General features: G+C 41.0%; 2 protein-coding genes across 6 annotated transcripts in view; one reads left to right on the top strand and one right to left on the bottom strand.

Moving 5' to 3' along the window:
* Positions 1-15,190, top strand: part of LRP11 (LDL receptor related protein 11) — a 48,004-nt gene extending 32,814 nt beyond the window's left edge. For all 3 annotated transcript variants that reach the window (XM_059400936.1, XM_059400935.1, XM_059400934.1), the window contains 2 exons: positions 9,632-9,733; positions 13,250-15,190. In XM_059400936.1, coding sequence (XP_059256919.1) covers positions 9,632-9,733; positions 13,250-13,404 — 257 coding nt within the window. In that variant the 3' untranslated portion in view covers positions 13,405-15,190. The remainder of the gene's footprint in view (positions 1-9,631; positions 9,734-13,249) is intronic.
* Positions 15,191-21,093: 5,903 nt separating this feature from the next.
* PCMT1 (protein-L-isoaspartate (D-aspartate) O-methyltransferase) overlaps positions 21,094-25,836 on the bottom strand; it is a 44,907-nt gene continuing 40,164 nt past the window's right edge. For 2 of the 3 annotated variants that reach the window (XM_059400939.1, XM_059400938.1), the window contains exon 8: positions 21,094-21,899. Coding sequence is in view for 2 of the 3 variants with exons in the window: in XM_059400938.1 (XP_059256921.1) it covers positions 21,887-21,899 (13 nt within the window). In the remaining variant the exon portion in view is untranslated. Of the gene's footprint in view, positions 21,900-23,414; positions 23,559-25,836 lie in introns of all 3 variants that reach the window. The other variant, XM_059400937.1, reaches the window with a different exon arrangement.

Here is a 25,836-nt window from a genome sequence, read left to right as displayed (position 1 = left end):
ACCCTGGCATCACGATCTGAGCTGAAGACAGCTGCTTAACCCACTGAGCCACCCAGGTGCCCCGTATGCACATTTATTCACTTTTTAAAATATAATTAATACACAGTGTTCTAGTTTCGGGTGCACAATAGAGTGATTCAACAATTCTCTACATTACTCAGTGCTCCTCTTCATAAGTGTGCTCTCAATCCCCTTTACCTACTTCACCCGAACTCCTAGACCCCTCCCCTCTGCCAACCACCAGTTTGTTCTCTGTATTTAAGAATATGGTTTTTTTGGCTTTGTTTCCTTTTTTCTTTGTTTTGTTTCTTAATTTCAATGAGTGAAATCCTGTGGTATTTGTATTTTTCTGTCTGACTTATTTCACCTATCCTAATACCCTTTAGGTCCATCCACATCGTTGCAAATGACAAGATTTCACTCTTTTTTATGGCTGAGTAATATCCCATTGTGTATAAATACCACCTCTTTTTTTTTTTTTTAAAGATTTTATTTATTTATTTGACAGAGAGAAATCACAAGTAGGTAGAGAGGCAGGCAGAGAGAGAGAGGAGGAAGCAGGCTCCCCGCCGAGCAGAGAGCCCGATGCGGGACTCGATCCCAGGACCCTGAGATCATGACCTGAGCCGAAGGCAGCGGCTTAACCACTGAGCCACCCAGGCGCCCCAATACCACCTCTTTTTTATCCACTCAGCTACAGAGGGGCTCTTGGGCTGCTTCCATATCTTGGCTGTTGTAAATAATGCTGTTGTAAACAAAGGGGCTTGTGTATTTTTTTAAATTAGTGTTCTGTTTTCTTTGGGTAAATACCCCTGTAGTGGAATTACTAGATCATATGGTAATTCTGTTTTTAATTTTTTGAGGTAACTCCATGTTGTTTTCCATAGTGATTTTACCAGCTCACATTTCCACCAACAGTATACAAAGATTCTTTTTTTTCCCACGTCCTCATCAACACTTGTATTGCTTGTTTTTTGTGTTCAGTTTTTTGTGTTCAGGTGTGAGGCAAGAGCTCATAGTGGTTTTGATTTGCATTTCCCTGATGGTTAGTGGTGTTGAGCATCTTTTCATGTGTCTGTTGGCTATTTATATATCTTCTTGGAAAAATGTCCTTAGATCTTCTGCCCATTTTTAATCAAAGGTTGTTTTTTGTTTCTTTGTGGGGGTTTTTTGGTGTTAGGTTTATTAAGTTCTTTATATATTTCGGATGTTAACCCATTACTGGATATATCATTTGCAAATATCTTCTCCTATTCAGTAGGTTGCCTTGTCATTTTATTGATGGTTTCATTTGCCATGTAAAAGTTTTTTACTTTGATGTAGTCCCAATACTTTAATTTTGTTTTTGTCTCCCTTGCCTGAGGAGACATATCTAGAAAAATGTTTCTACAGCTGACATTAAAGAAATCGCTGCCTATGTTTTCTTCTAGGGGTTTTATGGTTTCAGATCTCACATTTAGGTTCTTAATCCTTTTTTAGTTTATTTTTGTGTGTGGTGTTAGAAAGCGGTCCAGTTTTATTCTTTTGTATGTGTCTGTCCAGTTTTTCCAACACCATTTATTGAAGACTATCTTTTCCCCATTGTATATTCTTGCTTCCTTTGACCATACACAGTTGTGGCTTTAGTTTTTTATTTTCTGTCCTGTTCCATTGATTTATGTGTCTATTTTTGTGCCAGTACCATACTGTTTTGATTGCTACAGTTTTGTAATATATCTTGAAATCTAGGATTGTGATACCTCCAGCTTTGTTCTTCTTTCTCAAGATTGCTTTTGCAATCCCAATCCAACATTGGGATGTTTTTGTGGTTCCATATAAATTTTAGGATTATTCTAGTTTTGTGAAAAAATGCTATTGGTATTTTGGTAGGGATTGCCTTAAATCTGGATTGCTTTAGGTATTATAGACATTTTCACAATATTGGTTCTTCCAATCCATGAACATGGAATGTTTTTCGATTTGTTTGTATCATCAGTTTCTTTCATCATCATTTTATAATTTTCAGACAAATCTTTCACCTCCTAAATTAAGTTTATTCCTAGATATTTTATTCTTATTGGTTCAGTTGTAAATAGGATTTTAAAAAATTTTTCTTTCTTCTACTTCATTATTAATGTATAGAAATGCAAAAAATTTCTGTATATTAATTTTGTATCTCACTGAATTTAATGAATTCATTTCATTCATTCATTCAATTCAATTCATTCATTCAATTGTATCCCAATGAATTTATTGAATTCATTTATCAGCTCTGGTAGGTTTTTTTGGACATTTATTCACTTTTAACAAAATTAGGAACATGTTATGTTTACGAAACTTTTATTTTTCTCAGGAGTATATTTGTTTGTTATTACATATCCATCAAAAACAAAAACTTTTTTAAGAAACAAACACCCAGGGGCTCCTGAGTGGCTCAGTGGGTTAAAGCCTCTGCCTTTGGCTCAGGTCATGATCCCAGGGTCCTGGGATCGAGCCCCAGATTGGGCTCTCTCCTCGGTGAAGAGCCTTCATCCTTCTCTCTACCTGCCTCTCTGCCTACTTGTGATCCCTGTCTGTCAAATAAATAAATAAAATCTTAAAAAAGAAAGAAAGAAATACCCAAAAAAACTGATTCATAAATATAGAGAACAAACTGATGGGTGCTAGAGGGTAGGTGGGTTGGAATGGGTGAAGAAAGAAAACACAGTATTCGAAAAGTCCAGGGTGGAGAAAGTGGGAAGAGAAGGACAGAACTTTGCAAATGTTTGAAAGGGCCCTCTCAACATGCGGTTTGTTGAGACAGCAACTATCTCCTCCCTCCCCATCCCTAAGACCCCCACACTAGCGTCCCCAGCCTCTGATTTCATGCAAGGTAAGTTATCTTCTACCCAGCATAACGTAAATAGATTTTAAAATGCACCACTGTTGGCAACCTGTGCCTGGGTTTTTCAAGGATCATCAGCTAGTATGATGCAAATGGACAAGTTAAATTTTCTGCCACTTCCTTCCCCCATGGACATGTTGTGAGGATAAAAGAAACTTAACTCATTGAAGGTATGTTAAAGATAAACTAGGATTAATAGTGATAATGTAGTACAGAAAGTGATGAAATGCAGTTTTTCCTATTCACATAAGCAGGGGAAAAAATATAATTACTGAACAAAGCTCAGAGAAACAAGATTCATGCACTTTGGGTGGGATTAGAATTAGTACAGTCACAGGTGCCTGGGTGGCAGCTTCCATGAAGCCACCAACTCTTGGTTTTGGTTTCTGCTCCAGTGGTGATCTCAGGGCCCTGAGATCAAGCCCTGCCAGGGCTCCCCTCTCAATGGGGAATCTGCTTAAGACTCTCTCTCTCTCTCTCCCTCTGCCCTTCCCCTCTGCGAGCACTCGCTCTAAAATAAATAAATCTTTTTTTTTAATTTAGTACAATCTTCTAGAGGGCAGGTTCCGAAGCATTAAATCTGCATGTGGCCTGATTCAGTTATCTCACATTTGGGAATTTCTGGGGCGCCTGGGTGGCTCATTCGTTAAGCATCTGCCTTCAGCTAGTTCATGATCTCAGGGTCTTGGGATGGAGCCCTGCATCAGACTCCCTGCTCAGTGGGAAGCCTGCTTCTCCCTCTTCCACTTCCTCTGCTTTTTCCCTCTCTCGCTTTCTCTCTATCTGTGTCAAATAAATAAAATCTTTTTTAAAAAATGAATTTCTCCTAAGCATGTTACTACGAATAAAACCAAAGATGTGTGCAAACACTGGGTTAGGCAAACTCCTGCGCTGGAGTAGGGGCTGCCCAGCGTCCTGGCGCCGCCTGTGCTTAGCGCGCAGAGGCTCCATGGCTGGATTGTTAGCCGTGCCTGCGTCTGCAGAGCCTGTCCCCTGGGTGCTCAGGTCTTCTCTCTGGCCCAGCCGGAGGAAAGAAATCTGCCCACCAGCACTGCAGAGTGCTAGAAAAGTGATGGGTCCACGTTTACAGTGAGTCCAGTTTTTTTTGAAACTGGAGGATTCGTGTCCAGCCCAGCAAGTCAGCCAGATTCCCTAAGGATCCAGATGGGGGCGCCTGGGTGACTAAATTGTTAAGCGTCTGCCTTCAGCTGGGGTCATGAACCCAGAGTCCTGGGTTGGAGCCCCAAGTCAGACTACCTGCTCAGCGGGAAGCCAGCTCCCTCTGCCCCTGCTTGTGTTCCCTCTCTCGCTGTGTTTCTTTCTGTAAAATAAATAAATATAATCTTAAATTTAAAAAAAATTTTTTTTAATTTTTTTTAAAAGGATCCAGAGGGAGCACGGACTGTGCTAAAAAAAATTTTAAATTTAAATTTTTTAAATTTAAAAAAATTTAAAAAAAAAAAGGATCCAGAGGGAGCACGGACTGTAGGGTCACATGGGGCTCGGCCTGCACTTTCTCACATTCCCCTCCCCGAAATGTGCCAAAGCCCCGCCCTTCAGCTTCTTTCTGGTGGTAGCTTCAGGGAGAAACTGTGACCTTTGATTTATTGCGGGATGTGTTTTATCCAGAGAGGATATCCTTATAAATGGTATTCAAAGGGATTTTTTCATGTACGCTGTATTTTTTGTGGGTATTTCATCTTTTCATTATGCTGGACTATCTCTTTTCTTATTGAGAAAACATCCTGAATCCATGAAACAACATTTCTGGGAAGGTAGTTTGAATTTGTTGGAGCCTGATAAACAGCATAGCTGAATAGCCTGTTGGGCTCCAAGAAATTCAGCTGTTTTCGGAAATGGACAGATCTTATCCTAGAACGATCCAGAACATTTCCTGAAGAGAGCTCCCTCTTCCCGACTTTGCAGCATGCAGTGTGCTCTGCCAGTGAATAGTGACAAAGAACAATTCTGTTGTCTGTGTTAGTTGGCAGGTGGTTGCAGGAAGCCATAGAACATTCTGGAATGCAAGCCCATATTGTAGTCACTTTTCCAGCTGGTATTTCCACCTTCCTTCCAGAACATGCCTGCATGTTCTATGGTGACTGAAAATTAAAACAACTCATATCCAGCTTCCAACTCCTTCTGTGAATGCAAGGCTGTGTGTGTACATATAACACAATAGGTCATTCAGAAAAGGGAAAAATCATTTCCTAAGACATTAACTTTTCTAAAAGGGTTATTAGAAAATTTATTTACAGAAGCAAATGCTATCTTTGTCTTGTTTGTTCTGACTTGTCACTCTCGTTAGAGCCTACCGTAGGACACGTGGAAGTGAAGCATTTCTCGCGGGTGTTACATACGTTGGTGTCTAGGAAAAGTGAATCAGTCTGGGAAATGGCAGTGAATTCCTCCCTGAAATGTAGAAAACAGAAATTTACATTTCAAATACCGACTTGGGCAAGACAAATCCCCTGAAAATTCTAGTCTGTGGCAGTTGTGTCTTCTTAAGTCTCCTGTGTGCACTGCCCTCTCCCTAATGCCGGATCCCTCCCACCTCCTACAGCACTGGCTTTCTCTCCCCAAGGAGTAAGGGCAGCTAAGAAAATACTCTTCACGGTTGGCAACTGAAGATGCAGAATGAATTTGTCTAGTTTTCCACATGAACCCATCGCCAAGGCAATATCCCCTTTCTAAGTACAATTAACTTCTTTCTCCACTGCATCCTTAATAGGCCTTTGTCTCAGACTTCCTAAGGAAATACTTACATTGGTGGTTTTTGCCTAGGGATTTTGATTTGCCTAGATAGGAGTAAATAAATACAGTCTCAACTCTAAATTTTTTGGATCTGTGGCTCTGAGATCTCTGGATCTGTGGCTGAGTAGAAATGTTCCAACTCTGGACCAGTCCTGGGTTCTAATTCCAGCCCCACGAGTTACTAGGATCCAGGGAACTAACTGCTCTCAACCTGCCTGTGAGAGGACAATAGTAGCTTCTCACAGTGTTGCTACAAGGATTGCATGAGACTTTGTATGTAAACATAATCTAGTCTCTCAGTAGCTATTCGTGCCTGACGAATTTTTGCTGGAGCATTTGAGGGCAGTGGCTTTCACTACGAACCTCGGGTAAGAGAGCAACAAGCCTGTAAGACAGTTAATTCAAATAAAAAATAAAAACAATGCAGTGGTGGCCCCAGTACCGAGTTCCTCCTCAGAATGAGGATGAGCTATCACTCATCTCCATTGGAAAGAGACAGTTGGAGGGTGATTGTGAATGTAGTTATTTTATATTTTTCTACTGGGTAAAAGACAAATGAGCCAATCCTCTGAAAAGAATTGGAAGTTGGTAAATTTTGGTGTTTTTATTCCTGGCTCATTATTTTTAAAAAGTAGGACATGAGTTCTCAGCCATGTGATCTTCCCACTGCCAGATATATTATTGGAGAGAGGACTTCTTGAGTGCCCATCACTGCGACTTCTTTGGTCTTTATAGCAACTGGTGATGTGTAGGAATCATTAACCGCATTTTATGGATGAAGACAGTGAGACACAGAGAGGTGAAGAACTTAGAGTCACACAGCTAGTGTGTAATTTAACTCAGCATGTCATACCAGCCCCAGTGGGGTGACAACTTCAGCAGCAAGCCTCTTTGAGTTCAAAGACCTTTTCTCTTAGTTGCAGAGACAAGAAACAGCTACAGTTCCCTTAAGACCTGCTTGTACAATACTTTCTATTAGGGCATTAGAAGCTCAGAAGGAAGAGAACAGTGGGTACTGGAGAAGTTGGGGTTGGCTACTTGTAGATCTGAATTATGACTTCCCTGGGCCCACTTAAAACAAAATTACTCTTTATGACTGTGTTGTTATAAAGATTAATGTAATACAGGCTAGATTATGTGTTATTATCAGATGCATTGTGTTTTTGTGTTTTGTGATTTTAAGGGAAATCAAATTGAAACATTTTTACAGGCTCTGTGCCCATTGTGCCTCGTGGATAGGTGGCCCTGCCTGCAAAAGGCGTGGACATTCCACTGTGCTCTGAACAATGGGCAGAAAGAGTTTGAATACATGGAAAACAAGGGTTCTAGTTAATTGCATGAACAAATGGGTTTGGGAATGACAATTATAGAAGCAGGTGATCCCAGCTACCCAAAGAGAAGGGTGTTTTCGGGATTCGAGGGCAATATGGGGACCTCGAAAGCCCACTAAGGCTTCCAGACCCTTGGAGTCAAGAAGGAGGGTAACCGAATTTAGTCCCAAAGACAGCAGAGGAAGGAACAGTACCCACCCATAATAAACCTTTCATTCATTCATGGCAAAAAAAGAAATAAGAACAAAGCAGTCCATTTTTTATAAGGCTGAATTTATTCCATTTAAAGAGCTGTCCTTTTTATGTATTATGTTCTGTGGGTTTACACATTTCCTCACTTTATCATGAAGTGAAGGCAATGGCCTTCGTAAATGACCATTTCTTTCAATATCTTTATTTGGCAAAATAAAAAATTGACAACCCTAAATTGGCCACAAAAATCACTTTGAATTTTTAATTGGTCCACAAAATCCAAAGGAGTTGAACTCAGTTTTCCATGTGGAGGACAGCCCAGATTCTCAATAGCTTCAGCGCTCCACCAGCCCCAGTGGCTTAAATTCAGGAGTCCCTGTCCCCATCCTACTGGGACACAGGTCCCCACTGCTCCAGGCAGCCATCCCTTTGCCCATGCGTATAGTCTCCCACTGGCTGCTCCTCTTCCTTTTGCTCCCCTTATGGTTCTGGATGGGAGCGGGCCTTCCACCACCACAGCCAAATGGACAATCATAGCAATCAACTTGAAAGGTAAATCTGATTCACTGGCCTACAAGGAATTGCATATGCCTTCCTCGTGTCTTTCATTCTCTTGGGGCCTGGAGTTTATGGTTGACAGCCCACATTACTGGCCATATGCAGGTGGCCTGGATGGGTCCTTTTGAGTAACCTGGAGAAGGACCACAGAAAGCAGGGAGCCTGGGGCAGCCTGGGCTAGGAGCAAACTGGCCCAGCCTCCTGGAGGAGGAGTCTTTGCAGACACATCCCGCCTGGTTAGAGGCTCTGGCAGTGCTTGAGTTAAAGATGACAGAGACCTAAGGCTATGGCCATTAGGACAGAGAGGGGGCCACAGTCGGGGATATTTCACACTAAATCCTGGACAAGGTCCGTGCTGTATGGTGACAGATGGCTTGCGGGCCTCAGTGAAAAGGAGTGTCAAGGATGCCTTAATGAAAATAAATGTATTTGCAGTCCCTTGTCTTTAACAGTGTTAGCCTGTGACTGCTACGATCAGTTTAAGCCATGGCTTTCTGGCTCTAGTAGGTGCCTGCAGTAACTTTACAATTTTCCATCAAGCTCTTGATTTTTGTGATCCTTAGTAAATCCAGGCATATCCCTTAGAACAATTTACAAAGAATTTTGTAAATACTACGTTTAAGTCGCCTGGTTTCAGTTGCAGGAGTAACTAAAGTACCTGTTGATGACCTGTGAGTACAGGAGCTTTAAAATTTGGTTTTGTTTCTCAGTAAAATTCCCCATATCAATTCATCATTTCTAATATATTGTCACTGAGAGTTATATAGTCCCACAGCCTCCCCTGTGATCACAGCAGGAGGGTCACTCCACTGGCTCATTCCTCATTATAATGTCAATGTAATAAGCACACAAATGTCCATTCCTAGATAGGAGATGATACAATGGTACAATCGTGGCTCCTCAGACCTAGGATAAAAGTCCTAAGATTTGACCTTTCTCACTATTCGCTCTCAATAGTATCATCTAACTGAATAAAGTAAGCAATTAATGACATATTATTACATCACAAGGGCTGGTTTCTTCCCATAAGCAGTTAGACACACCTGGGTTTAAATCCCAGCCCTGGGGGCGCCTGGGTGGCTTGGCTGGTTAAGATTCTCTCTCTTCCTCTCCCTCTGCACCTCCCAGCACTTCCTGGCACATGCACACAGTCTCTCTCTCCCTCAAAAAAAAAAAAAAAAAAAAAAAGTAAAGATAAATAAACCAAACCCCAGCCCTGTGACCCGCTTACTACTCCAAAGAACCTGGGCAGGAGTCAAACCTCTCTGACCAAACCAGAGCACATGAAGCGATGAACCCCTGCCAAGTAGGGTTGGATGAGAAAGTCAAAGCACGTGTTTGAATGCCCTATGTATGCTCACTGCTCACTTTTTCTTTAAGACCTTATTTATTTGAGAGAGAGAATGAGAGAGCACGAGAGAGGGGAGGTTCAGAGGGAGAAGCAGGCTCCCCACAGAGCAGGGAGCAGGACGCAGGACTCAATCCCAGGACCCTGTGATCACCACCTGAGCCAAAGGCAGATGCTTAAACTACCCGAGCCACCCAGGCGCCCGCTCTGTTCATTTTTTAAAAGAAAACCTCTGTGGACTGCTTCTGCCTTCCATTCTATGAAGACCAGACCTTACCCCTGACTTTTCGAGCTGAGGCCTCTCCTCCCTCCTCCTGGGTCGGGGTAGGGTTTCCCGTGTGCCGTGTGCCTCTCCCCGTCCCTCTGCCACCGGTTTTGTTCCAGCCCCATCCTCCGCATTACGAAACTGGTCACGGGAGCCACCTAGTGCGCTAGTACCCAACACAGACTTAGGTTTACTAGAGAAATAAATTCTGTAAGTCCATTAAGTCCATCCTAAAAAAAAACAAATATAGCTGTATTTTCATGTCTGTTTTCTGAAGTTTCTGCTGTACCTTCAATATACGTTCTGTTTATTTCCTGTAGATCGTGGTTCCTCAGGGAAGAACAGAAAAGAGGAAAATTACATTTTTGAGTCCAAGAGCCATCGAGGAGGAGGAGGAGGGGAACACCCGGCCCCAGAAGCAGGTAAATGTGTGACCTGGAAAGTCACTGCCGAGTATAAGTGTCTGCAGAATCGCAGGTCCTCCTGTTGCAGTTATCAGAGGAAGCTGCCAGGGTCCACGGAAGACCTGTGGTCTGAAGAACCGTGGGATTCTCACCTCCTCTATCACGCTGCGGGGTTGGACTCTTAAACTCGTAGCCTCACATCTTTGGACCTTGGCTCCTCTTTTATAAGTTGATTGGACTAGATTATTGCTACATTCCTTCCCAGGTGTAACATCTGATGCCAAGGTTCAAACCCTCGCTCCACCACTAAACTCCACGGCCTGGGGCAGGCGATTTTCTCTCTCTGGATCCCAGCCTCCTCATTAGTAGGTTGGGAGGTAACAACTGTCTCTTCCTCAGAGTCGTTTGGGAGCATGAATGGGACGATTAAAGCATTTAGCGCACTTCGTGGCTCTTACGACGAGCCTGATGAACGGGGGCTCTTCTGCTTGACTTGGTTGTGATATGAGTAGAGATCTTAGAGCACCAGGTTTTCTCTGGCTGCTCCCGGCAATAAAGACCAAAGGTATGAGGAGTGTTGGAGGTCCAGAGAATGTATAGTGAGTACAAGAAGAATATCACAATTCCATGATTTTGGTGGTTTTTAACTAGAAGGAAAACCCTTTTGACCTGGTTTTGTAGAAACGTAGGTTTAGTCCTAAATCCCACAAACTAATTAGTAAAAGAAGATTTATGTGAAAGAAAGATGGTTCTTAAATTATAGATCTGAACGTGGAGAAGGCTTTCTTTTTGCCACAGGGTGTTCTTTGTAAAATCTGGACAACAGGGATGCCTGGGTGGCTGAGTCAGTTGAGCTGCTGCCTTCAGCTTGGGTCATGATCCCGGGATCCTGGGATCGAGTCCCATGTGGGGTTCCTTGCTCAGCAGGGAGCCTGCTTCTCTCTCTGCCTCTGCCTGCTTATGCTTTCTCTCTCTCTCTCTCTCTCTCTCTGACAAATAAATAAATACATAAAATCTTAAAATAAAATAAAATCTGGACAACATTAAAGCATAACCGTTAACCAATAGAATAATCCAGACCCCAAGTATCTAGATGTTGTGCGGCCTGCTGACGTTGATTCAAGCCCCTAATCTTCTCAGGTGTGTTTCTCCATCATTGATGAACTCTGAGGTGTTTTTAATCTGTTTCTCTATGGGCTCGTTCTCCCAACAGAGGCAGACACTGTCAGATCTCTCCCAACACATAAAAACAAGACAGTATGCCTTCTTCAATCTCCCTGAAAAGAATTTCTGATTGCTAAGTCCGTTGGCCTCTCCGGGCTTCACCCCACTTGAGCTCTTAGCATTTGGTTCATCCAAGTGCTTCCTTGAAATAGTCTCTTCCCTGTACTTCCAAAACTCCTCTCCTTCAATTGCCTTGCCACTTTTCCGATCCGTCCCTTTCTGTTCTCTTGGGTTGTCTTTTGTCTGCCCTCTTAAATGCTGGCGTTTCCTAGGGCCTCCCTTGTGGGCCTCCCTCTTTTCCTGACAATCTCTTGCAATCTCTCTGGCAATCTCTTCTACTTTGTGGCTGCAGCCACAACCTTAACACTAAAGACTCTCACATTTTAAGGCCTAACTAACCCAGAAACCCATGGGGCGCCTGGGGGGTTCAGTCAGTTAAGCATCTGACTCTTGATGTCAGCTCAGGTCATGAGCTCAGGGTTGTGATATTGGCTCTGTACTCAGCAGGGAGCCTGCATGAGATTCTCTCCCTCTTTCCCGGTATCCCTCTGTCTCTCCCCTGTTACCAAGGGGGCATGCTCTCTTTCACCCTCTCTCTCTCAAATAAATAAAATAAATCTTTAAAACAAAATTCCAGAAACCTTAAGAAAATTCTACCTGGAACATGTATAAGCATCTCAATCCAAAAATGTCAGAAAATATACTTAATCTCCCCAGCCCACCCCCAAAGAAGCTCCATCATACATTTAAACCACTGGAGCAAAAATCCTAGGAACCAGATACACGTACCACTCCTTTTACATCTGCACTTCTTATCTAATTCTATCACAGTAATTATAGTACTTACTGGTATGTTTTCATTTAAATGTTTGTCTACCAGACCTGAAGTCATTAAAAATCATGACCTCATTTCCCTTTTGGAGAAGTTCTGTGTGGTAGTAGGTCTGGAGCTGCTCAGCCTGGGGCCCTGTCCTTGCTCCGCCACCGACCTTACAAGCTTAGACAAGTCACTCCATTCTTGATGTCTTAGTTCCTTCATTTGCAAAATGGGTAGAATAATAGTGCCAACTCATATGGTGGTCATGAGAATGAAATGATTTATACCATAAAGCGCTTAGAAGAGTGCGGGCGTCTGAGGGGCTCAGTCCGTCAGGTGTCCAGCTCTTGGTTTCGGCTCAAGTCATGACTTCAGGGTCATGAGATTGAGCCCCATGTCAGCTCTACACTGAGTGTAGAGTCTACTTAAAACTCTCTCTCTGTCTAAATAAATAAGTCTTTAAAAATATACATACCATTTTTTTTTTTAAGACACTTAGTACAGTGCCGGGCCTCAGTAGCTCGGGCCTGCTGTGGGTCACCAGCACTCAGCTCTGTGTCAGGCACACAGCCCTGACTGAATGCTGCCTGAGTAAGGGAAGGAACGAGAGGGAAGGTTATGGAAGCAGCTTATGCGATGGGCATTTTTATCCCTCTAATTCCACGGGTTGGCAAGACCCCTGCAAGCTAAAAGTAGCTCCACCACATCGCCTCCAAGCCTGGTCTGGCTCCAGAATAGGTCAGACTAAGAATAGGGCCGGCGGAGCTTGATCGGGAACACCGACCGGGGCACACCCTGTCCCTTCCAGACTCCTGCCAGCCTCCAGAGGCTGCTGCTCCTCCTGGCGTCTAGGACGCAACCCCCAAGAGAGACCCGGGGAAAGGGGACTAGAGAGATGTTTTCTCCAAGTACCCTTAGCCGGAATCATGCCAGCATAGTTGGAAGTTGGCTCTCAGCAGTAGTTCTTACTGGCTGAGGGCAGGTTCTCTGGATTTAGAAAAGATAGTGAATTTCTTCAAGCCCTAACCAGTACAAGAAATCAGGAGTGAGTCCATACTTATTCCGAGAGACTGCTCATGTGCAAATCCCCCAGTGTCATCTGTGACTGCACTAAAAGCCATTCCCCTGGGTGCCATGTCTTCCCCACGGTCCGTTCAGTCTGCTGCAACGGGGGTCGGGGTGGAGGGGTAGTCCGGCTGCAACCCTGGGGCCCGCTATGCTACCCATGTTTGTAGGAACTCGGTACAGGGTGTGGCTTGAAAGAAGTGTGGGTTGGAGCACGACACCTGTCCTTCACAGCCCACGTGCTCTCAGACCCATGACGTAACCTGCACACTTAGCTCCCCTGTAAAGTGGCGATAGACAAGGCCCTGCTTTTTGGAATGGTTCAGAAGAACTGGAACAGTGCCTGCCAAGCGCTTGTCCCGCAGGAAACTGTGGCGTCGTAGTGGCCTATCGCTGACCCGCCCTGTTTGCTCTTCTCCGCTTCACAGGCGCGGTGCTGCCACTGGCCCTGGGCTTGGCCATCACAGCTCTGCTGCTCCTCATGGTTGCTTGCCGGCTGCGCCTGGTGAAACAGAGACTCAAGAAAGCTCGGCCCATCACGTCTGAAGAGTCTGACTACCTCATCAACGGGATGTATCTGTGACAAATGTCACTCGAGGAGCAGGGGGCAAGGCTGTTTTCCTCATCATTGATCCGTAGATTGGTTCTGCGTCTTTATAACCTCTTTGATCTGAACTGGGCTGAGAAAAATACTGAAACCCCAGAAAATTCTGCAAACCCCAAACCTGTTTTTATTTATTGTAGAAAGAGTTTCTTTGAGGAGTAAGTGAGATGTTTGGGAATTTAGAGAGGAATCCATATGAGTAAAGACTCACCAATCTAATTCTGATTTAGGTACGCTGTCCCTGAAAATAGCAATTTTCCCTGAGGCAAGGCAGAAAATTCGGGCTCTTGAGGGGCGGCCTTCAAATGACAATGCTAACCCTTTACTGTTTAGAAGCCGACCAGTGGCCCCCAGCAGCCGTGGACCACTTCATGCACAGCGTTCTCTTGTTCGGAGGCCTTCCTGTTCCAGTGCCCTCCTTTCTTTTCTCCCCTTCAAAACCTACTTCTGAGAAAGGATCTCAAGTGAGTTTAGACCTCAGGCAGGAATGTCGAAATCGTAACCCTCGCGAACACGTCGAGGAGGCATCAGGGCATGTGGGGTGAGTTTATCCCAGGGCCTCTGACCTCAGGTCCCTTGGGTGGCTGTCCCCTCAGGCTTGCCTTTGGGAGAAGACGCCCTGACTCTGGATTACAACTAGCTGTGACATGGTCCTGGAGGGAGATGGGAAACCATGGTGGCAGCAGGGGTGGAAGTCAAACATTTAACATAAACTTAGCCGAGGGCACAGTGCCAAGAGGACCATTAAGACTTTCTCGAATCTACTCGACACGGCCCGATAGTCCAGAACACAGCCGCTTTATTTATACTGTCACTTGGTTTCAACAGGAATCTGTGTTGATGGAAGAGAAAAATGCATTCAAATTGAAAAGCAGAACACTGAGGGGATTTCTAGGTGCAGGTTTTGTAAAAATGTCCCATGTAGAAGTATCAGCAGGTTCTTGCATCTGGTGGAATAGGCCAGTTTTCTCCATCGTTTGTTTAGCACTGTAAGATGTTAGGCCAGGCAATCTGTTCATGGCAGGTTCATGTTTTCCCAGACCAGAAAGCAGCCTTGCACAAATTCTTCTTTACAGAAAACTGGCATCTAACTTAGCATCTTCTCCCTTTAGTCTGTAGGATTTTAAAGGCGAATTATTCCCATCATCACTTCATGCCGGGATTATACACATCCTAGAAATCCTCATCCTGAGAGGACTCTGTTGTGTGGTGCCTGTCTACACTCCCATATTACTATTTATATAAAATGGCTTCTTATCAGAAGGGGCAAATCTTCTAAAATACTTGAATCAAAACTGTAGAACACTTTATTTTCAGACTGAACCTAAGGTAAGTTGTCCCTTTTGCAAAGGGCTTAATTTGGGTCAGAAATATAAGAGAGTACATTAATAAATGGAAAATTAGTTCTATAAAAAACAAAGAAATTGATTACTTTTATTTCCCAAGAGGTCCATGCATTTTGTTGAATGTTTAGAATTGAGCAAAGATTTAATGTTCTCCTCAGGGCAGACTGGAGAAACGACCGTGTGAATGACCTTAGGATATCTGCACTCTCTGTGACGCTTTGCAGTTTGCTTTTCTAGAAAAGGGTGTCACCTATAGCCATACCCAATAAAATAAAAACTGATAAGGCATTCATCTTTCGGCACATGTTTTTATATATGAAGAAATTAAACACGGTTTAGCATTGCTATGGTGTTGAAATACTTAAGATGTCCACCTCCATGTGTACAATATCCCTTTAATAAATTGTATTTTATTCTTACGCCTTTCTAAATAACCTTTTAATCTAATCATCATCGTAAGTTGCTTTTACTGTTACTATATTACCTGGATTTAATCATATCAACCTTATCTTGCAAAGGGGGAAATTAAGAATTAAAGAAGGAGAGTCAAGGTCTACAAAATAGTTATATTGTCAGATGGACTGAATGGGACTTCTAAAAGTACCTCCCCTGTATCTGATTGAAGGAGTTTTGCATCTAAGATAATTTAAAAATAATTTCAAAGAGAAGATTATCCACTACTTATTGCTCAAACATGTTCTTGTGTCTCACGTGTCTTTTCCTGAGAGAGAAAAGGCCCATGTAAGCCGTCTTTCAGAACATGTACAGCTGGGCCCCTGGATGGCTCAGTCGGTTAAGTGACTGCCCTTCTGTTCAGGTCAGGATCCTGGAGTCCCAGGATCTAGTCCCGTCCCACCGGGCTCCCTGCTCAGTGGGGAGTTTGCTTCTCCCCTGGACCTCCCCCATCTCATGCTCTCTCTCTCACACACACACTCTCTCTCAAATAAATAAAACCTTAAAAAAGAAAAAAAGAAACCATACAGCTTCTTTGCTCTAATTCTCAGTACAAGTAGACAATAGCCATCATCAGCCCTCCCCAAGCATTTGAAGGTCTCCAGTCGTTTGAGGATCAGATTTGCTCTCTTCCACAGGCAGATGACAGAAGGCCTCATCTTTCTCCTACTGCCTTTTCATCATCTGTGATTTGGCTCCACCATTCACTTTCATACTCAGCGACCCTCCTCAGCCACTGATGGCTGTTTCAAGTTGTTCTTCACTTTTTCCCACAACCCAGACGCAGAGATGCAGATTTCTATTCTTCAGTTTGGGGGTTTGAGGCAGACCTTGCTGATGATTTCCCTGGACGTCACGTATAGAAATGTACCACGGTGTGGTGTGCCCAGGAGCCCAGGCACCGTCTGTACCCTCTCCCGTTCTGCCCACATCGCAGCGATGATGCCACATAACAGAAGCTTCCAAGCTTCCAAGCTTCTGAGATGGTCATTTGGGGTCTCTGTTAAGTTATACTGTCCCCAAGTTCCTGTTTAAGGATTGAGCCACTTTGTTCCTATCATAGTGACTTCAGTTACTTCTTTTCTTTTCTGGACTCCAGGTTTTCTGTAACTGATGACATTAAAACTGAATGGTAATTCTAATGAAAAACTGCCCGCACCATACAGAAAGAGGGAAAAGCCTCACTTGCAGTTTGCTGTTCACAAATGTTCTCATCTCCCTTGCTTTTTAAGCAATTGTGTGGCTGACTTTTTCTTGGGCACTGGCCGCATTTTTCTCAGCTCTCTGGTCTTGCTCAATTCTAGAATCCTAAATAAAGTGCATGTTTCATGGCTATTTGAACAGCAAACAGTTTTTTGGGTTTTTTGGTTAAATATAAAACCACCAAGGATGAAAATAAGGTTAGACACATGGAAACCCTAATGTGTCCAGAGATGAACTGGTTAGAACCAAGCCTTCTCCCTTTGCTTCATGTACGTCTCTCAGTGTGTCTTCATTCCTACTCATTTTAATTCTCCCATCACCTCAGCTCTGAGTCTTGGATGTGAACTACCACACTGTAAATTGGAAAGAGATCAACATACAATATCATTCAGTTTAAAGATATTTCTATACAGTCATTTCAAAACTTACAAAACTTCTAAAAACATACTTTTGAAAAATTTTTAAGCTTTATTTAAGTAATCTCAACATCCTTTCTGGGGCTCAAACTCACAACCCCAAGACCATGAGTCACATGCTCTTCTGACTGAGCCAGCCAGGAGCCCCTCAAAACACATTTTAAAATTACTTTAATTTTTATTGAAAACCTTAGGGAAAAATTGTATTGAGTATATGGACTTAAAAGTTTTTATTTTCATTCATCATTTTGTAAGACCGAAGACCCAAAATTCCAAATACATCAAAAGCTATGTTCTCATATTTAAACAAAGCAGTTTCACAGATAAAAACAGATTGAGAAAAGTCTGTGTAATCTAGAGATGTGTGTATAGAAGAACGAGGAAATGAGAAAGAACCATGAGCTGTGCAATCTGAGATCATGCCTTCACTGTTGTTTATTATTGAGGGGCAATAGTTTGATTCTTCTTTACACCCCCACTTGTACCTTCCAGCCTACTTGATCCAACTGTTCCCTACAAGCTAATTGCATACAGCAGCCAAGATCCTAAAGAAGGGCAGGTATTTTTCCCCAGAAAATATCCTTTGTTATAAATTATTTACAACTGACACAATTGTGTTAATGTGGAAATCCTGCAGGCTTTCCTCTATAATTTGTAAGTTAAATCTTGACAGGATTATCACCAAAAAACATAAATAAATGGGGCCGGTAAAAAAAAAAAATTCGCTCCCTGTGAGTGATCCTTTGGCAGGGGGTAGGGAGTGTTGCATAGTGATGTGTTTGGGGTGTGGGGATTCAAATATAAATGTCCTCAGCTGCCCTAGGCCTCTGGGTTGCTGTCCTCTCATATTTAAAATGTCTTCAGTGTTGGAATCACCTACCCTTTGAACAAAAAAGTATTCCTCTCGTGATGCCTATCCAACTGAGTAAGAATGAGTTCTTCGGCTCCAGCAGCCCTCAGCTGTCATGTCAGGAAAGGAACAAGAGGAAAAGAGAAGAGAGGGATTCCCTGACTCCAGATAACATCTATGGGAACTAAAAGTCAGATGTTCTCTTCCACCAAGCAAGGGAGCACTCCGTAGAGTCCTGGCCCAGACCACACAGTTACTAAGGTGAAGTAACACCTGTTACAGGGGAGGGGAGGGAAGTTAACACCTACTATTACAGCACTGGTAGATGGGTTAAAGATAAGGAAACTCTAGGACTTGCTTCATTTTTATATTACAGTACACAGATGCAAACTCCTCAGGCACGTGGCCCAGCCAGTTTTCTTCATGCAGGATTTTCTTAACGGCCATCTATTTCGGCCACCCTTTTAAACACATGGGGACGAAACAGAGTTATCTTCCTGAAAAATGGGAGGAGAAATCAAGAGAAATGAAACGAATTCTGATAAGACACTAATGTTTACTTGTGTAGTTCTCTAAAGAACTAAGTTGTAGGAGGAAGTGATGATTTATACCCTCTAAGAATTTTAGCACTTACCTAAGTTATTGGCCTTCTGAACCCCATTTAGAACATTTAAAAAATTACCCGTTTGCTATTTCATTTACATTAGTATTCAATGACCATTGTCATATGAGCTCTTTTCATGCCATACCAAGCTGCTGGAAAATTTGTTAACGTTGAGCTGAAAACCAGAAACACCTCCCTCTCTGATGAGGGAGGAGCTCTACTTCTTCGCTGACAATCTGATGCTAAGAATGGCTTCAAAAAATTCATGAGCAGGGGTGCCTGGGTGACTCAGTGGGTTAAAGCCTCTGCTTTCAGCTCAGGTCATGATCCCAGGGTCCTGGCATCAAGCCCCGCATTGGGCTCTCTGCTCAGTGGGGATCCTACTTCCCCCTCTCTCTTTGCTTGCCTCTCTGCCTATTGGTGATTTCTGTCTGTCAAATAAATAAATAAAATCTTTTAAATTAAAAAAAAAATTCATGAGCATTATTATTACTAAAACATGTTGTCCTATGGAATTTTTGGGACGCCTGGGAGGCTCAGTCAGTTAAGCGTCTGCCCTCCGCTCAGGTCACAATTCCAGGGTCCTGGGATCGAGTTGGGCTTTGGGAATCCTTGCTCAGCGGGGAGTCTGATTCTTCTCCCTCCACTTGCCTCTTCCTCTGCCTGCTGCTCCTCCCTGGTTGTGCTCACTCTCTCTTTCTCTGACAAATAAATAAATAATTAAAAAAAATAAAAATGAAATTTTTAAGATGCTTTAGGATAGATACATTATAGTCAACTTAAAAAATGTAATCGAGGGGTGCCTGGGTGGCTCAGTTATGAAGCATCTGCCTTCAGCTCAGGTTATAATTCCAGGGTCCTGGGATTGAGCCCTGAGCCCCCATTTCAATCCCTGCTCAGCAGGAAGCCTGCTTCTACCTTCCCACTCCCTGCTGCTTGTGTTCTCTCTCTTGCTGTCTCTCTGCCAAGTAAATAAATAAAATCTTAAAGAAAAAAAAAGTGTAATTGACCTTTTTTGAGCAATGGTGGTTTTCAAAAATCAGGGCAATAGAATTTTAAGTATTTGCACAATGTTAATGTATTGTTTTCCTAAAATGTCATTTTTTCCCCCTTAAGTTACTATTGGAAAATAGCTGAAACCCTCATTAGAAACTGGAATTCTTGGGGTGGCTGGGTGGCTCAGTTGGTTAAGTGTCTGCCTTCAGCTCAGGTCATGATCCCACAGTTCTGGGATTGAGCCCTCCATGGAGCCTCCTGCTTAGCGGGAAGCCTGCTTCTCCCTCTCCTACTCCCCCTGCTTGTGTTCCCGCTCTCTCTGTCTGTCAAATAAATAAACCAAATCTTAAAAAAAAAAAAAGAAAGAAAAGAAATTGGAATTCTTAATTTTATTCTTAAGCAGGAGCTAGATTTGCCCTTTAATAAAATCAAATCTGTAAAAACACCTTATTTCAATAGGATCTCATAAAACGGAACCTTAAGAAATATTTCCAGTGTCCTCTTTATACTGTGTGAAGGAATAATTTCTATGAAGAAAAAACAGCATGCTAAAATATTATAGAGATTGTGAATACTACAGATTAAAGAGATATTTCTTATCTCTGACCAGCACATCTATAAATACAGCTCCCTTAAAAAGAATGCTCTTTGACCTAGTTAAAATTCATTATTGCTGTCTCGGCCACTTATCGATGCTCCCTTCAAATCCATTCCTGTTTCTTCAACACTTAAAAATTTTAATTCACAAAAGCGAAGAACCCAACAGTAATCGTGGCGTGGCATTTGTCTATAACCATCAGGTGGCACTTGGCCCTACTGTGTTTATAAACTGCCCCCTCGGCCGATCTGCAAACTCCTTCAGAATAAGCACTTTTTCTCACCCCAAGACCTAACATAAGGGATTTACAAATAATAAGATGTTGGCAATGGCTATGAAGAATATAGACTAGTAAATAAGTTTAAGAATCAATTTAAGACCCAAAGAAAACCTAACCTTTAAAACTACCTCAAGTGACACTGAGTCCTGCCCCCAAAGGGACCATGTCCTAGGTCCAGAAGCAGCACCAAGAGCAGCAGACTGAAGCCAGCAGGGAACTGAAACTCCCAAGTTTGAGCCGCCAACGGATGCTGGTTTCTTATGTCTGACATCTTGCCCAAGAAGAGACACCAGTGAAAAGATGTGTGCATAAAAAACATTTTTAAATAAATAAAGCTTAAGACTTTTAGAGGTGGCAGAGAGGTGCCTCACACTAAGGACTGACTTGGCAGAATCCTACCCATCTGCACAAAGGAGAGGGGCTGCTTTCCTGGGAGTACTAGTTCTACTAGATCTAGTTTATATTTTTCTCAAGTTCTAGAACTCCTAGAAAGCCTAAGATCCTTTAATAAAAGGTTTAAGACCACAATATTTAAACAAGATCCCAAAGTGCTACTGCCCTCGTAGAAACTCATTTTCCAGTCATTATATTAATAAATCTATTTATAGATGAGAAATGGGTTTTGGTACATGTATCCTTGACCCTGTTGTTCCCTGACACGAAGTCAGTTCATTCACTCACTCATTCAGCATTTGCTGTTCCTCTACAAGAGGGCAAGGCCTATGTCAGGCAGAGAAGAAAGATGTAATCCTTGCATAGTCACAGTCTACAAACGCACAGCCGGATCGGTGTTACCAATCCAGGCCACTCCAATTTCATAAAACGGGGCATCAGAGACACAATTCTCTTTGTGAGCTCAGTGAGCATTCCATATCTGGTGGACACGTGGTTCTTTCTTCTGTATTCAAACACCACCCACGCCTCTTTTACTTTTAACTTTATTTGGCAAAGCAGCACTGCATAAACTGTTCAGTGACCGGGCCCCAGCTTATACAGCATGGTAAATTCATATACATTATCAGCAGCAAATTAGAAACAGAAAAAACGATACTGAGCTACAAGTCTCCTAAAATTGTAAAGAGGGAAAGGAAGAACTATGTTAGTTACGTCCAATCTGAACAGCTAAGTATGTTAAAGGACATCACCTGCCATCTTCTCAAGTTTTAATATTTACAAATGCTTAGTTTTAAGGTAACAAAGCAGCTGATTGTATCTACAACATGCTACTCTATGACACCACATCAAAAGCTTTAAAAAGGAAGCTCATCTCTATTTTCTTAGTGGCAGCTAACAGACATCCAAAAACCAGGAATCTTAACTTGTGAACGGTGGTGTTATCTGATATGCACAAGAGCATTTTGATAAATTAATATTGAAACAGAATTAAGTGTCTAAGAAAAACCACTCCTCGAAATTAATTCACAAACTAAGTCTTCCATTTAGTGGAACCCCGTCTTTTAATATTTTAAAAGTAAAATGTGGGCGTGTTAAAGTAATAGTACACAAATTTATACTCTGCATCGTTCTTTCACCAACTCGGCTTCTGTGCCTCTTTGAAGAACTAGAAACCCTACAAAACCACACATTTTCATGCTGAAAATAATAGTGTAACGAAGTCCAAAACAAGCTGTGATGCTGTTGGTTTTCAAAAAGCTCTGAGGACTGAGATGAGCAATCCACTGTAATATTATATACTGGTCAAGCTGATGGCGCTTTTACAGTTCATCCCTGGGGGTAAAAAGAGAAATATATAAGTAGGTGTTATGTACTATAAAATTTGGCTTTCTAATAATTTAGATACAATTAGTAAGTAAGTAAAAATACATCCATCCCCAAGCATTTAAAAAAAAAAAAAAAAGCAAACAGCCCCAAGTCAAAGCAAAAATGGAAGTCAGCCATCCAAACATCTCTCATGCTACTCCAGAATGAAATATGAGACCTGAAGGCCCTGGAGTCATTAGTTTTTGCTCTGAAGGTACCTTTCTTCCTCCAAGGCCAAAAATTCAAAGAAATTTTAACTTTTAGACCTAGGATCTTGCTAACACTACTTATCATAAAATGGTGATGGGTATTTAGAATTGGAATCACTTTTTATAGTTACATTGACAAAACTGGACAAAAATGTGGTCTTTTGCTTAGACTATCTGCTAACAAATGCTGAGTGGGTCATTCTCAACCCAAACTCTGGGAGAAAAAGCATCCTGTGTAGATGGCATCTGTCAGCTGATTTCAGAAGGCAGTTTCTCAGCTCTAAAGGAAACCACTCCCTCAGCTGGTGCAGCACTGTACCAGCCAGTGCCAGTGAGGGAAGGAAGGAAGGAAGGATGCAGCCGCAAGTGTATGGCGTGTAAATTATACCTCATTAAAGCTGTTAAAAGTAAAAAAATAAAGCTACCAAAAGAGCCAAAAAGCTTCATACTTCAGGATAAACTGAGTGACAAAAACATTGTTCAACACTCAAGAATTTTAGGGGTGAAGAAGTATGATGTTTGAAACTAAATCTCAAATGATTTCAAGGAAAAATATGACCTGTGTGTATATAGAAAGAGAAAGAGGGAGCAAGAAAGCGTATGTGGAAAAATGTTAACAACTGGCAACTCTGGATGAAGAGATTCAGGAAGTCTTCGTACTATTCTTACAATCTGTCTGTAATAAAAATTAAAAAGTTGTTTAAAAGTTAAAATAAGTTTGAAGGGAAAGTAAATAAAGAACTAAGATTTTTCCAGGTACGTGGTGAATTAAGGGACTGTAAGATAATATGCTTTCTAAAAACTGAATTTTGTAAATTGTGTGAGAAATTATTTTAAAGATTATGTCTCCCATAAGCTGTCACTGTCATGGAGTACTGGATTATCTGTATAATGACAAATTACCAGTTCTGGTTGCTCTTAATATATTCTTCTAAATAATTTAAGCACTATAATTCTCATAGAATAGATTTTACTTAAATTCATGCAAGCATTAAAATATTTAATCTACAAAGAGTTCATTTGCAAAGTGCTCTATTCATAAATTCATTTGTGCTTTTTAAAAATGTGAATTGAAGATACTGTTGTTTTTGTAAAATAATATACCATATTTGACTTGCCTATTGCAAGGCATTAAGGATATTATAAATAAATATCCTTACTGCCCAACAGCACAGTACAAACATTTCCAAATATCCTCTTCAATTAAAAAAATTTTTTTTTAAAAAGGAAAAGGATAGAAACTCTCAATAAACTGGGTAGAGAGGAAACGTACCTCAACATAATAAAGGCCATATATGATAAGCCCACAGCTAACATCATACTCAGTGGTGAAAAGCTGAAAGCTTTTCCTCTAAGATCAGGAACAAGACAAGGATGCCCACTCTCGCCACTTTTATTCAACATAGCACTGGAAATCCTAGCCAGAGCAATTAGGCAAGAAAAAGAAATAAAAGGCATCAAAATCGGAAAGAAAGAAGTAAAACTATCTCTTTTTGCAGACAACATGTTATATATAGAAAACCCTAAAAACCACAAAAAAAATGTCAAAACTAATAAACTAATTCAATAAAGTTGCAGGAAACAAAATCAGTATACAGAATTCAGTTGTGTTTCTATACACCAATAATGAACTATCAGAAAGAGAAATTAAGAAAACAATCCCATTTATAATTGCATCAGAAAAGAATACAATGCCTAAAATAAATTTAAACAAGGTGAATGATCTGTACACTGAAAAGTATAAGACATTAATGGAAGACACAATGCTTTTGGATTGGAAGAATGAATACTTTTAAAATTCCCATACTACCCAAAGCAATCTACTGATTCAATGTAATCCACATCAAAATCCCAACAGCATTTTCACAGAAACAGAACAACTCTAAAATTTGTATAGAACCATAAAAGGCCCCAAAGAGCCAAAGCAATCTCTAGAAAGAACAAAGCTGGAGGTATCACTCTTTCTGATTTCAAACTATATTATAAAACTCTAATAATCAAAAGAGTATGACAGTACCATAAAAAGAGATACATGGGTCAATGAAACAGAATAGAGGGCCCAGAAATAAACCCACACATATATAGTCAATTAATTACAGAGCCAAGAACATACAGTGGGGAAAAGATAGTGTCTTCAGTAAATGGTGCTGGGAAAACTAGAAAGCCACATGCAAAAGAATGAACTGGATGGCCATCTAACACCACACACACAAAAAATCAACTCAAAATGGATTAAAGACTTGAATGTAAGACCTCAAACCATAAAAAAAATGTGGTAATTATCTTGTAGTATATACTTATATCAGATCACTATATTGTACGTGTAAAAGTAATATAATTCTATGTCAATTATATCTCAATAAAACTGGAGGAAAATCATATTGTAAGAAAGCTATCAGTGTGTGACAATGTTGATAACACTTAATAAAATTGAAAAAGGAGATTATAATATGATGGTACTATATGATCTCAAGATTAAAAAGATATATAAAGAACTATGGACAAAAGAGTAAAAAATATATCAAAATGTTAGTAGTGGTTATCTCTAGGTTCTGAGACTGTGGGTAATTTTTATTTCATCCTGTGTACTTCTAAAAATTTTTACATTACAAATGTCTTATTTTGGTAGTCAGAAACAATATTATTAAAAACAAAGAAAATGTACAGCACTTTAAAAAAAAGAAAGAAAAGGAAAAGAAATTAAGTCTATAGATCTAAATTTTAACATTTAGGGTGCCAAAGAAAACCAAAAATTTGACATTTCTTATAAATGTCACATCCCAATACTCCAAAATCCATATAACTTTCAAGTCATTTACTTTTCCACTTAATATTCCATATTTTACATAACTATCATTATCTGACTTACATGTGTAGATCACCGACAATAAAAAGTATTATGTCCTAAATTTCTAGAAAGTGTCATTATTATATATGTGCTAAACATATTCATTAGGTTAATAACTATATATTATTTTATTATATAATGTACAATTATATATAACTTATTAGGTTAATAACTCTAACCTACTAACATTAGTATTACATATTCTTTATCAACAACAAACGGGAAGTTGCCACCAAGAAACAACAATCAAAATCCATGAATGGGTTCTACTTAATGGAATTTCTGAGATAATAAAGCAAATTATAGAAAGCATTATGAAAGACATAAAAAGAATTCCAAAAGCAACAACATGTATCCCTGCCTTTAAGATGCAAAATGTCAAAATGCTATAACATATGTAAAGAAATTAAAAAGGGACAATCTAGAACTATATGACCACAGGAACAACTGGATACCCTAGGACCTACCCCGTCAATCTTAGAAATGCCCAACCAACTCATAACATGTTTTTCATGTGCATATGGCACTTTGAGATGACATTGATAACCAAAGTGCTTACAGAACGAGAATCCAGAAACATTACTCAGTTTCACAAACCAGAGATGGACTTATTCCATTGACTCTTGTGACCATTAAAAACAAAAAACTTACCAGATGATGAACAAAGTATTGATTTGTACATACACTTATGTAAAATAATACAAATTTTAAAAATATGAAGAGTTTACAAAACAACTAATACAACTACTACACATTCATTGTCATGAACAGAATACTACAGGTTCTAGGTCTATGGCTCATACATCTGATGTTGTCTCCCCTTTTATGACTCCACCAAAATTATGTG

Source organism: Mustela nigripes, chromosome 5 (assembly GCF_022355385.1).
Source record: "Mustela nigripes isolate SB6536 chromosome 5, MUSNIG.SB6536, whole genome shotgun sequence".
In the NCBI taxonomy this organism is placed as follows: domain Eukaryota; kingdom Metazoa; phylum Chordata; class Mammalia; order Carnivora; family Mustelidae; genus Mustela; species Mustela nigripes.
This window is presented reverse-complemented; position numbering and strand designations above follow the sequence as displayed.